This window comes from Rosa rugosa, chromosome 2, assembly GCF_958449725.1.
Source record: "Rosa rugosa chromosome 2, drRosRugo1.1, whole genome shotgun sequence".
In the NCBI taxonomy this organism is placed as follows: Eukaryota; Viridiplantae; Streptophyta; class Magnoliopsida; order Rosales; family Rosaceae; genus Rosa; species Rosa rugosa.
The window spans coordinates 3,057,358-3,070,106 of record NC_084821.1 but is presented as its reverse complement, the minus strand read 5'-3'; the positions used below and the strand labels follow the sequence as shown (position 1 = coordinate 3,070,106).

The 12,749-nt window shown below is 38.7% G+C and overlaps 1 protein-coding gene across 1 annotated transcript; it reads left to right on the top strand.

The window, feature by feature from the left end:
• Positions 1-3,799: 3,799 nt before the first annotated feature.
• LOC133728484 (G-type lectin S-receptor-like serine/threonine-protein kinase LECRK3) lies at positions 3,800-12,435 on the top strand. The gene is made up of 8 exons (XM_062155889.1): positions 3,800-4,801; positions 6,012-6,095; positions 7,281-7,437; positions 9,022-9,087; positions 9,543-9,618; positions 9,771-9,837; positions 9,929-9,946; positions 10,468-12,435. Exons 1-8 carry the CDS (start codon positions 3,815-3,817, stop codon positions 12,172-12,174), a joined length of 3,162 nt encoding a protein of 1,053 aa, XP_062011873.1. The 5' UTR covers positions 3,800-3,814; the 3' UTR covers positions 12,175-12,435.
• The last annotated feature ends 314 nt before the right edge of the window (positions 12,436-12,749 follow it).

The following is a 12,749-nucleotide window of genomic DNA, read 5'->3' as shown; positions in this document are numbered from 1 at the left end:
ATAGTTGTGAGCTGGGTTATGTGGGTTTAGGATGAGTTTTGGTTTCGGGTTAGTTTCTATACTGATCATGAGCGCTTCTCTTTTAAGTTAAGTGTTTTAAGCTGGAATTCTCAGCTTGAATTCCTTGTGTGTAGAAGAGTGTTGATTATCTTAATTTATAAAATTGTAGACAAGTCTGTGGGAGTTCTTATCATATTATATTCTGTTGAAATTTTGGTATTATGAGTCTTATTTTTTTTTTAAAAGGGTTTGGAACCCAGCCTAGCTGGGAGGCTCAGCCCCACGCCCGATTCCATTTATTGAATTAAAACTTTGCAACGGGGGGGGACATAATACCTGAACCCCGAGCGACATTAGAAAGATTACAAACATCCTCATAGAGAACATCCCGAATAATAACAGGAGTCTCATCTAACCAAACATCAGAAATAAAATTAAAACTAGCAAGGTGCGCTAACCTGTTGGCCACACCGTTTGCTTCACGGAAGATGTGGCTAACCTGACTTGAGTGAAAAGATGTCAAATATGACTTACAATCATCGATAATTCGCCCAATGTCAGATCTATCTTCCACCTCACGCTGTATAGCAGTGACAGCAAAGGAACAATCGCTCTCAATATCAATAACGGTCATGTCCTGATGGATTGCCAATAAAAGCCCAGCCCTACAAGCTTCAACCTCCATATGTAGAGCAGATGAAGCATGTGGGAAATACCGAGCCAGAGCTGACAAACACATACCATTTTCATCACGTATCACAACTCCCACTGTTTGGCTCCAATTTTGCTGCAGCTGGTCAACAGTCTCTTTTCTTGCGCGGGCGTGCCAGCACCGTCGGGTGCGGTCGTCGGGGGTGTCCCTTGACCTGACTTCTGTCGAGCGATTGTAGACGAGGAGAGCACCAACCTCGTCGTGGGATTCTTTGTGCCTCGTGGCGAGGACCTTTGCTGAGCTTCTTGAAAATCACAATCGATACTCGATGTTGTAGATCGAGCAGAGCGAGAACCACTGGGAAGTGAGGAGAACTTGCTAAAGCGTGACTTTAGCTTGGCTGGGTTGCTAGGGCGTTACCCTTGCTTGGCTGGTTCTGTAACCGTTGTGGTCGCGGCACTACCGTTGGCTCCCGAGGAGACTAGGACCGAAGCACGTTGACAAAGGGTTTGGTGGCACTGAAAGTCGGTTTCTGAGAATACTAGGACTAGGAGTGTGATCACCGGTAAGAGAAAGAGAAAGAGAGGGAGAGGAGTTGCTCTTAGAGAGGTTGCTCTAGAGAGAACTTAGATCATCTTAGAGATGTTTTGATGTTGTGAATGTGTCTTTTAGAATGAGAGGAGAAGGTGTTTATATAGGGAAGAAAAAGAAGAGTGAAATGATGTGTGGAAGAAAAATAATGAAAGTGGAGTATGAAAGTGATTTGTAAAATATGGAGAAGATAGAGAAATGATGAAATGAAAGCAAAGCATGAAGGTGTAGAAACATGGAAGTGATGATGATCTATTAAAGAGATTGTCTTGAAAAATATATCCAAGGAAAAGAAGAAAAGCATCTAGCTTTCTTCATGTGGGTAGGAAACATGAACATGTGAATATTGAGCTGGTTTTAGGTCAGTTTCTGCCTCTTTATTCATTCAATTATTTCTCCAACAAAACTTCAGAATAAGCCTTCGACTTCTTCATATGAAATTATCCACCATGAGTGTAGATTACTGTGGTAAAATTTCAGAATTTATTTCCATGTGGTTGGGCCGGAAATGCTGCTGGACCTCTTACAGGTCCAGTTTTCCAGTTTTGCTTCTGTAGAAAATTGGACTGATTGTTTGAAGGCCTTCCACTCAAAAAAAGCTCTTGCACTCTTCATAAGAAATGTTTCTTAGGATGTCTAGAATGGATCTGCAGAGTTTCAGCTCATTTCAAGTTAATTTGGTCAGGCGGCCGCCCCTCCTTCCTTGTTTAGCTCGGTTTCTCCTAGCCGAAGTAGGAAAATGTGCTAAAGTTAACTTTTCATGCTTCCATGCTTCCATAGTAGGCTTTATTTAGCCTCTAAATATATATTTCGAGCTTGTCGACAATATATAGCTTGAGCCACTGACATTGGCTCAATTTCTCCAACACATGCCTTGTCAAGCCAAAATGTTCATTTTGGGTCCAAACACCCACTCCACCATCACCATGATCAGCCCGGTAACTCCCATCCACATTCACTTTCAGACGCCCACTAGGGGGGTTCTGCCATTTGGACTTTTCCTTTCTACCTTTCGCATTTCCATGCACATGAAGTTGCTGATATTCCTCAAGAAATTTACTAGCCCATTGAGCAGCATTAGAAGCACAGAAGAAATTTCCGTTCCACAAGACATTATTTCTTTCAGACCATATGACCCAGAGTGCCATGAAAAAAGCACAACGTTGGTTACCATCCAATTTATCAATGACGTTCAACACCCAATCCTCCACACATGAAGCCGCCACCTTCTTGGCCAAAAGGCCCAATTTGGTACACACCCAAAAGCATGTGGTAACATCACAATCTCTGAATAAGTGTAATCCATCTTCTAATGCATGATTACAAAAAAGACAATTACTATCAAGAAGACTAACCTTATGGGAGAGAGCTCTTCTTGTAGGTAAAATGCCTCTGAGTAGTCTCCATACGAACACACGCACTTTAGGTGGGATGTTGGCCCCCCAAATTATCTTCCAGTAAGTAGCATTAATCCCATAAGACCCATTTGAACTAGAAGCCCAGTCAGATCTACCATCATCAAGGCGGGCCAAATGATATCCACTTTTCACTCCATAGTTTCCTCTCTTATCATAGTGCCATATCAAGCTGTCATTTGCTCCTCTAAGGCTTAGAGGGATACTTGCAATTATGCCAACTTCCAGTGGTGTAAATAAAGCTTCCAAAAGTGGAACATTCCACTCATAATCGTTCTCCACCATTAAGTCACATACTCTCAATTCTTCATAGCCCACAGCTGGAGAGGAAAATGGTTTGAAATGTATGGGTAGTGGAACCCACGGGTCCCACCATGCAGAAATATGTGCTCCATTGCCAACCCTATATCTCACCCCTCTACGTAACAGATTTTTGCCATGCATACGAGGCCCCTTTTGGCACTACAGCATGTAGTATTAGATGATCTTCATTCGTAGATTACATACGTATCAAAGACAAATGATAATTAGGTCGTATCCGGTCCGTCTCAGCAGCCACTAGCTACAAATTAGACTTTTTCTTTGATAGATACTCTATTGTCTTCCCATAATGCAAGTAGTTTTTTACATTTTTGTTTCTATATCAACTTGACTAATTTTACATTGGTGATTTCATCTTGCCATCTTCGGATGTTCTAAATTACTAGAACTCAGTTCATACTGGAAAATTCTCAGTCTTTCTTTGTTGTGTTAGGGTGCACGAAACGACAATCATGTCTTGCATACTTGCGTGTTTAAGAAGCCAGGTTCATGCAACAGGCGTGAAATTTGTTCCATTATGACCAAGTCTAGCAGCATTAATAAAATGCTAAACTTGACCTTGGCCGGTCAGATTACGCCTTTGAGTCGTTCTCGTCAACTCTGATATTCTAAGAATAAAGTTTACCCTTTCCCCATGGTCATGTCTTAGTCTACTTGAAATCTTAAATTTAATTATATTGCTTTTGAAGAGGTGATTTAGAGTTTCGTTGAAAATCCTCCCATGCCACCTGTTATACAATATTATAAGGTCAGTTTATTCTCTTCTGTCTATACAGTCTCAGAACCTAGTCTATCTGGACTCTTACTTTTCCACCATTGGTTGTTGCAACTGCCAATGGCTTTTACTGTATGTTTGTTTTTGCTTTCTTCATTGCTTCTGCTACCAACTTATGTGCTTGCACAAACTAATGGTAGCATAGCTGTGGGTGCTTCTCTCTCCACAGCAGGTAACTCCTCATGGCTTTCTCCCTCGGGTGATTTTGCCTTTGGGTTTCGGCAACTTGAAAACAATGATCTTTTCTTGCTTTCTATATGGTTTGCCAAGATACCAGACAAAACCATAGTTTGGTATGCAAATGGGGATAAGCCTGCACCTAATGGTTCAGTTGTGAATTTGACTGCTAACAGTGGGCTAGTTCTTACAAGTCCTCAGGGTGAGCAGTTATGGAAATCCAATCAAACCATTGCTGGCGTTGTTGCTCACGGGGTTATGGACGATACAGGTAACTTTGCTCTGGAAAACGAGAAGTCAGCAAAATTATGGGAGACGTTCAAGAATCCTACTGATACCATGTTGCCTGGGCAAATACTGGAAAGAGGAGGGAAGCTTTCTTCTCGAAATTCAGAGACCGACTATACGAGAGGTCACTTCCAGCTAGATTTTCAAGATGATGGAAATCTTGTGCTTCGTGGGCAAAGACCTTTTTATTCAACCAAGACTACCAATGGGAGTGTTCCAGGTAGTGAAGGTCTGCAGTTGGTTTTCAATGACTCAGGTAACTTCTATATTCTGCGAGTGAATGGTGGATATTATAATTTCACAGCAGAGGAACTTGCAGCAAGGGACTACTATCTCCGGACAACTCTCAGCTTTGATGGGGTTTTGGCTCAATATTTCCTCCCAAAGACTTCTGTCGGCAATATAAGCTGGGTTCCTCTTTGGTCAGAGCCATCAAATATTTGCCAAAAAATCAATGCTGATTCAGGTCCTAGTTTTTGTGGGTACAACACACTACAAGAAAATGACTCTTTTACCGCGCACATTTTACGGCGTGCATCAATGCGTGCCGTAATAGACATATATTTAGGGCGCACTTTTACGGTATGCCGTTAATACACTTTTTGATATGGTCTTTTACGGCGTGCATTAGATGCACGCCGTTAATGTCTATTTTAATTTGGTCTTTTACGGCATGCATTAATACACGCCGTTAATGTCTATTTTAGTTTGGTCTTTTACGGCATGCATTAATCCACGCCGTTAATGTCTATTTTAGTTTGGTCTTTTACGGCATGCATTAATGCACGCCGTTAATGTCTATTGTCTACTTTAGTTTAGTCTTTTATGGCATGCATTAATGCACGCCGTTAATGTCTGTTTTCGTTTGGTCTTTTATGACATGCATTAGATACACGCCGTAATAGTATTATCTTTTACAGCCTGCAAGTATGTGCGCCGTTAATGTGGTTTTTAATATGATTTTTTACAGCATGCATTAGTGTGCCGTAAAAGTAAAAGGCGGGAAATTTTCACCAAAATTTTTATTTCCCTCCATCTTTTTCCTCTTCACTTTCTAATTCTATTTTTTTTCATTTCATAAAACAAAACTTTTCTCTCTCTTCGACAGACCTCAGTTTTCCATCTCTTCCCACTGCCGAGTCGCCGTTCAGTGGATTTGCTCCACTGCCGAGTCGCCGGCCACCTCCCAGCACCACCACGTTTTCTGCTCCTATCATCGAGATTCTGTGGATCGATTGAGCTCCAAATTAAAGAACATTGAAGTGATCACGGCTCTCGGAGATTCGGGCCACCGGAATCCGGGTCTTGAAGTTTCTGAAACCCATTTGGAGAAAGTTGAGAACTTTGGCCTTGTCTTGCTCATTTGCTATCTTGGGTACCGGAAAAGGCCACCAAGCTTCAGTTACAGAAAGCCACCCATTACTCTTCCAAAGATCTTTGCTTTCAACTCTTTCCTCAATCGGAAGCCAGTTTGCTTGGATCAAGAAGCTTCGACCAGCCAAGAAGGTAACTTTTTTCATCTGGGTTGTGGTAAAGTTTTGATCTTTATGTGAAAGCATTCCTCAGCTGGTAATTTTTTTGAAAAAGCGCGAATTCGTTGCTAAGCAATTTCAAGAATCCATATTTTTTGTTTGTTTTATTGGGTGTGACTTTGATTTTTTCTAGGTTTTCTTATTTGTTTTTATACCCTGATGTTATTATTCAGGAAGACATTTGAGACTTGGATTTATATATGCTCCATTTATCTCATTGAAGGTGAGTGTTCTTGGAACTTCTGGACTGTGCATGTCAGGATCATATGTTGAGTAAACAGGGTAGCCACAGAGTTTCAGATGATTTTACTGTAACTGGAAGATTTCCTGTGTTTGCTAATCATGTTTGTAATTGAAATGAGGTAGACAGAACTCTCCCAGAAACCTTGATATTTAGGTTTTGATGGCAGTTAATAGCATCGATCAGGCTCTGAGATAGAGAGGTTGGACTGAAAACGAGTAGGACAGGTTTGGTTTCCTAAGCTTATTTGCCAGATTTGAACATTTATTTGCCGGATTTGAGATTTTCAATTTTGATTTGATGTCATCGTAGGTTGCTGGGGTGGGAAAGAGAAGAGGAGGGGTTCAAGATTGTGGTGGACTTAGAGACGATACACCAGGGCCTTGCCTATTCCTAATAATCAGGGGATGAAGAAGAGGATGAAGAGCAGCAATATCATTGTTCAGATAGCCAAAAGTTTGAGGAGCAAATTGTGTCTTCTTGGTGCCTCTTTTGGGATACGGACTATGATCTGGCTTTAAATCATAGTCCATTCTCAACTCGATAGGCGACCATTCTCTATAAGGTTATTATTTGATTTCCAGTTTTTGTTTTCTGATTATATTTCATAGTCTGTGTTTAAGTTTTGTTGTTTGTTTTCATGTGTAATTGGACAATTCTAGAATTAATGGTCATTGACTAAGATTGCTCTTGCTACTGTCTTGCTATTTCAAAATTTTACATGACAGATTTTGTCTGAGCATTTTCATTGTAATTTCGCAGCCCTTGGATTTTCAGTTAATGCCATAGAGATTGGTAATAAACTTGAGCTTGAGCTCCATTGAGTTGCTTTGCCCATAGAGATTGTCAAAATCTTCTGAACTGTTCTCTACTCTGTTAGTTTGTTTAGATAACCATTTCATCCATATGACTATAAGAAAAATATTAAACACTTTTAATCATAGGGGTCTGGATCAATAGAGTCAAAGATTCTTATCATAAATACCTGCTAAGATAGAAGGGAAGCTGTCTAGAAATTTAAAATGTAGGTTTGATCGGTTACTCTAATGCTGTCAAGAAATATAATTTTATATATTTTCAGCTATGAATACATGGAAATAGGCAAGTGCTAAAAATACAAAGAAAATACTTTCGGTTACTATGATTGAACGCATCGAAATACAATTGCTTAAAGAAACTACTTTGAGTTTCTTGAAAGTAGTTTCTTGAATTTTGCCCCAAATTTAATTTTTCTGCACTTTTGCAAATAGGGTCAAGCTGTTTAAATTTTTTGATTGATTATTCGCAGGTACCAGCTCTGGAGCACAATGTAAAGATACAAGAATGTACTAGCAGCGGCTTTTTATCTGCGAAACTGGTATGTGCTAGCAGCAGCCTTTCATCTAACAAGTCTGAAAGATTGGAGAAAGTTCCACTGAGTAAAGTTTTGATTTGGGGTGGTAGGGGTAAGAGGAAAATGAAAAATGTAATGAGAAGCAAAGCAAGAAGCAGCTCCTTATTTGAGAAATAGTTGAGAATTCTTACTGTTGTATAAATAGTTGAGTAATTCTGACTGTTGTGCCTTGAACCATATAAAAAAGATGGACAATATAAAATAATCATGATAATTAAAACAAAAATTTATTCAGATGAGTTGTTGATAGGTAGAATTGGGTTTTTTGTGTAGTTGTTGTTTTAAGATTTGGGCTTCTGGAGGATACGCCATCAAATAGGTATGAGGAAGGGTGTAATGTATTTAGTACCTGCATCTTTTGCCTTCCTTAAATTCTGATATACTCTTTTTATTTATTTATTTATTTAGAAATACTGGAAATTGTAATGCCAATGATGATGGGAGTCCTAATGAAAGTGATCGGAAAACGCTACGGCCTCCAAGTTGTTCCAAAACATTCAATGTTGAAACTAGCCATGCTGCAAAAATTCCCATGAATTGAGCATATCCTTTTTTCATATTTCTGATTAAATATATGTATTTTCAGCACCTTTCTTATTTGTACTCCTATATGTTTAGAGTGAGAAGCCACTACCAATCTAGAATCTTTGACACCTGCTCACATCTGTTTGATGGCTTATCCTCCAGAGCAAGGTAATTCTTTTTCCCAATTGGTGACCACTTTTTTCTTACATTGTCAGAGATGTTTAAGATTGAATGTTCAAGCTTTGTAAACCTTTTTTTAGGTTATGATGACTGCTTTGGTATAGACTAGGGACTAAAGATTTCCCAGGGTTATTTCTTTTTAATGTTAATGATACTTCCTGAAATGGTCAAGTTTTGATTGCTTTGTTGTAATTTTGATGTTGATTAGCAAAGCTTTTTCATCTTTGGGTTTCTCTGTGCCGGTCTTAGGTTCTAAAAACAAGTTGGATGACTATGTTATAGATTATAATAGCTTTTAATCCCTTTTATCATAAGTTTTCTGTAACTGATTACCCTACTTCTTTTCCATGATCTAGCTTCGTTGCTGATCGTTTTTCTTTGCATTTTTCAAGAGAGGCTAACTTAGTCTTCTTTGGGGACTTTGAAGAAAAGAACAGAATTTTAGCAGGGTAGAGGGAACCCAATCATAGTAAGTGCTTATTTCTTCGGTTATTAAGTTTACTGATGGTACTGCTACATGTGAAATACATTGACATATCTAATATCCCAGTGACTTCACTGATTTGTTCCAACTCGCCTGCACAAAGTATTTCAATGACGTAGTAGCTTTGCAAAATCCGAGCCAAGTTTACATTTTCATCGACTATGAAATTTGGGTTTGTATTTAATTATTGTTTCATGGGAATTGCAGAAAGATTTGTTAGAAATGCCTATATGATTGCTCAGTTTAAGAAATATAGTTTAAGTTTTGTAATTTAGGGCTCAGTTGCAGTTCTGCAATCTAAAATATTTGGTAGCTTAAAATCAAGATTTGCAATATAAGATAGATAAGCCCCTTTCATGTTAAAGCTCAGTTCTGTTTTTCTTCGGTCGTTATAGGGTCTGAAGACTTTCAATTTGTCTAATTTCTGTTTGGTATGGTTTGTTGCAGTTAGCTACCATTTGACTGGATCCAGTGGATTACTATTTGATAGAGCGCGCATGAATTCCTCTGCTGGTATTTTTTTTTTTCCATCAACAATGTTTGATTTTTCAGAGACGTAGCTTTTTTGGTTTGATTAGGTAAATATTTGATTTAACAACTACATATCTGTTCCCAACAGTCTGATTTGTAAAGGAGGCATTCCATTTTAGTAGCTGGGTTGTCATATAGTTATCTAGGCATTGCAATGATTATTTTCATTGGGATATATAGCACCAAGTACACCAAATTTCAGCATCCTTATCTTTACGGACTTGCATGTTCGATGATCAGAACTGGGCTATATATGGGCAGAAATGGCCAGCCAAATACTGCTTTCTCTGTTTGATGACCAATTTAGAAATGTGTTATTACTTGAAACATAATTAACGGAATAAAGAATGATTAAGAAATAGAGAATTGAATAGATCTAGAGATTTTCTGGTTCTTACTTCTTAGTTTCATTTTAAATTATCTGAGTTTTCATTTAGCATCAGATTTCATTGCATTGTTGGAAAGTCTGAAAGAGCTGCACTTATTTTTGCTAGATTTTGGGGTTATATACAGGTTCTGTTTTACAGAGTTCATATTTCCTTGCCTGAGTTGAGAGCCGGGGTTTTACTTTTGGTGTGATTGGAGGAATGGAAAAGCACTATGGATACTCTCTCTTTTAGTGTTTGTTGTTTATTTTGTGTTTTTATGTCATTGATTGTTTTCAGAAAAGTTGTTGTGAAGTATTGGATAATTGAACTTGTTACTGTTACAGGAAAATTGACATCTTCATATGTATGTTTAACTCAGATGGTCATCTGCTATTAGATAGTTTGCTGAGTACTTGCTTTCGTTTATTATTAACTGTGCTTTACATTCATAACAGGGACTTCCAGTTTTTGAGGTTTCTATTAACATTGCCCTACTGCTGATAAAGTGCTCAAAGTGATGGTCAATTGAGAGAATCTGCATTTGGATAGTTAAATGTTCAAAAGATGATGTAGTATATTTTGTAATATGCTATATTCTTAACATAAGTTTAAACTCAAGTTTGCTAGAAATTGTACTTGGTCTGTAGCAGATTGGATATAAAAAGTTTGTTAAAACCCTTTCTATTATCTATGATATATATGCTGTTTCACCTGTACTTTGAGGTTAATATTATTTTTGCTCAAGTCATTTTGTTAGTTGATCATTTTTGGATTATGAGCAGCCAGGAAACCTCTTTGCCACAAAGACTTTTATGGCAGGTTATGTGCGTCGTGAATGACATATAAAAATTGACAGAAAAGCTTTTTACAGCGTGCAAATTGGGCCTTAAAAAATTGGGCAACTACTTTTACGGCATGCAAAAGTGTGCCATAAAAACAGTCTTTTACGGCGTTCGTTGTAGGCCGTGAATAAAGTCTTTTACGGCATTCCCAGTGCGCCGTAAATAAGTGGTCAGAGAGTCATTTACGGCGTGCTTTCTTGACATTCACGGCGTGCAAACATCCCATAAATCAAATTGGATTATTGAGGAATGTCTTTTACGGCCTGCATGGATGCACAATTACGGCCTTCTTATGCACGCCGTTAAAGAGGAATGTCTTTTACGGCTCCGGCATTTACAGCCTACTTTTTTGCGCCGTAAAAGGGTATTTACGGCGCACATTGTGGGCGGTAAAAGGCTGTTTTTGGTGTAGTGACAGTATCTGCACTTACAAAGCAGACAAGATGCCCACCTGTGAATGCCCGACCGGATACTATTTACTTGATCCAAATGATCCATACGGGAGCTGCTATCCAACTTTCAAACAAGGCTGTGAAAATGAGCCTAGTTATGCACAAGATCTGTACGATGTTCAGGTGCTAGAAAATACTGATTGGCTTACCTCCAGTTATATGCAGTTCAATGATACTACTGCTGACACATGCAGTCAATCTTGCTTGCAAGATTGTTCATGTGCTGTTGCTGTTTACAGCAATCAAACCTGTCAGAAAAAGAAGTTTCCACTCTCATATGGGAGAGAAGACAACAACTTGAATGCAACAACCTTCATCAAATTGATGACCGTTAAGAAGAAGAAGAGCGGAACCACTTTGGTACATGGGGGATCAGTTCTTCTGGGCATCTCTGTCGTTGTTATTTTTATGTCAGGTACTGCAGTATGTCTGGGACTTTTCTTCAGTTTCCGAAAGAAACATGCAAGGTTTCCGCAAAATGATTTGGACACAAATTTGCACTCTTTTAGTCACAAAGAGCTTGAAGAAGCAACAAATGGATTCAACGAAGAATTAGGGAGGGGTTCTTTTGGAGTTGTTTACAAAGGGATAATACAAATCGGTTCGGGTGTCCAAGTGGCAGTGAAGAAGCTCAACTGTTGGATACAAGATGGTGAGAAGGAATTCAAGACAGAACTGAACATAATTGGTCGGACACATCACAAGAATTTGGTTCACCTGGTTGGATATTGTGATGAGGGACAACAGCGATCACTAGTATATGAATTCTTGAGCAATGGAACATTAGCAGGCTTCCTTTTTGGTGATGAGAAACCCAGTTGGAGGCAACGAATGGAAATTGCTTATGGTGTTGCCAAAGGGCTTCTGTATTTGCATGAAGAGTGTACCACCCAAATCATCCATTGTGATATAAAGCCTCAGAACATTCTTCTTGATGATAATTACAATGCTCGGATCTCTGATTTCGGCTTGGCGAAACTTTTGATGACGAATCAGAGCAAGACGCATACTGACATTAGAGGAACAAAAGGTTATGTTGCACCTGAGTGGTTTAGGAACATGGCAATCACTACCAAAGTTGATGTGTATAGCTTTGGTGTGGTGCTGCTAGAGATCATTTGTTGTAGGAGAAGTGTTGATAGGGATAATGATTATGAAGAAAAAGCAATTTTAACGGATTGGGTTTATGATTGCTACAGAGAAGGATTATTGGAGGCTATTCTGGATCACAAAGTTGATGCCTTGGATTATGAAATGAAGCTAGAAGAGACCGTCATGATTGCTCTTTGGTGTATTCAAGAAGACCCGTCTCGTCGACCCACGATGCGGAAGGTTGTGCAGATGCTTGAAGGAGTAGTGGAAGTACCTGTTCCACCGTGTCCATCCCCATATAGCAAGGCGGCATGAAACTTGTTTGGTTTATGGCACTCAAAGATTTACAGCCAGTACTAGCTAGTTTTCATGTTTATATACTCTGTAATTTTGTTTCTGTGTGTGCTTGGATTTTGTTTGTCCTTCATCATAAGAGATCTTTATGATTTCATTAGGTATAATAAGCGTGTTTCTAAACTAGAAATTAGCTTGTGGGTTATTATTAGAAATTAGATTGTGGATTTTCATTAGAAATTAGCATATACCTTCAGTTTCATGTTGAGGATGCTATTTTAATGTGTGGGCTCGAGTCACTGTTTCAATTGTTACATTTTTCTTTCAGTGTGTAATAGTTTTGCTTTCAATGAAAGCACTTGTGGAATGACCGAGCAGAGTATATTTTATTATTTTTTAAGACAGATAAACTAAATCCTAAACACCATTAGTCATATGAAATAATTAAGTAACAAAACAGCCGGCCATTTTTGCCGTATTGTATCATTTTGCGCGCAGATGAGCACCAGTAAGAGACAGCCCTTAAGAATTTGAACAATGCCATCGAAACATTGCTCTTTCAGTTGCTGATATGAAAAATTGTAGAAAAAAGAATC

Excerpts from the sequence above, each read along its gene's own strand:
- LOC133728484 (XM_062155889.1), top strand. The coding sequence starts at position 3,815 with ATGGCTTTTACTGTATGTTTGTTTTTGCTTTCTTCATTGCTTCTGCTA. Across the intron at positions 6,096-7,280 it reads TTCCTGTGTTTGCTAATCAT|GTACCAGCTCTGGAGCACAA; the intron begins GTTTGTAATTGA and ends GATTATTCGCAG. Across the intron at positions 9,619-9,770 it reads GATTTTGGGGTTATATACAG|AAAAGTTGTTGTGAAGTATT; the intron begins GTTCTGTTTTAC and ends GATTGTTTTCAG.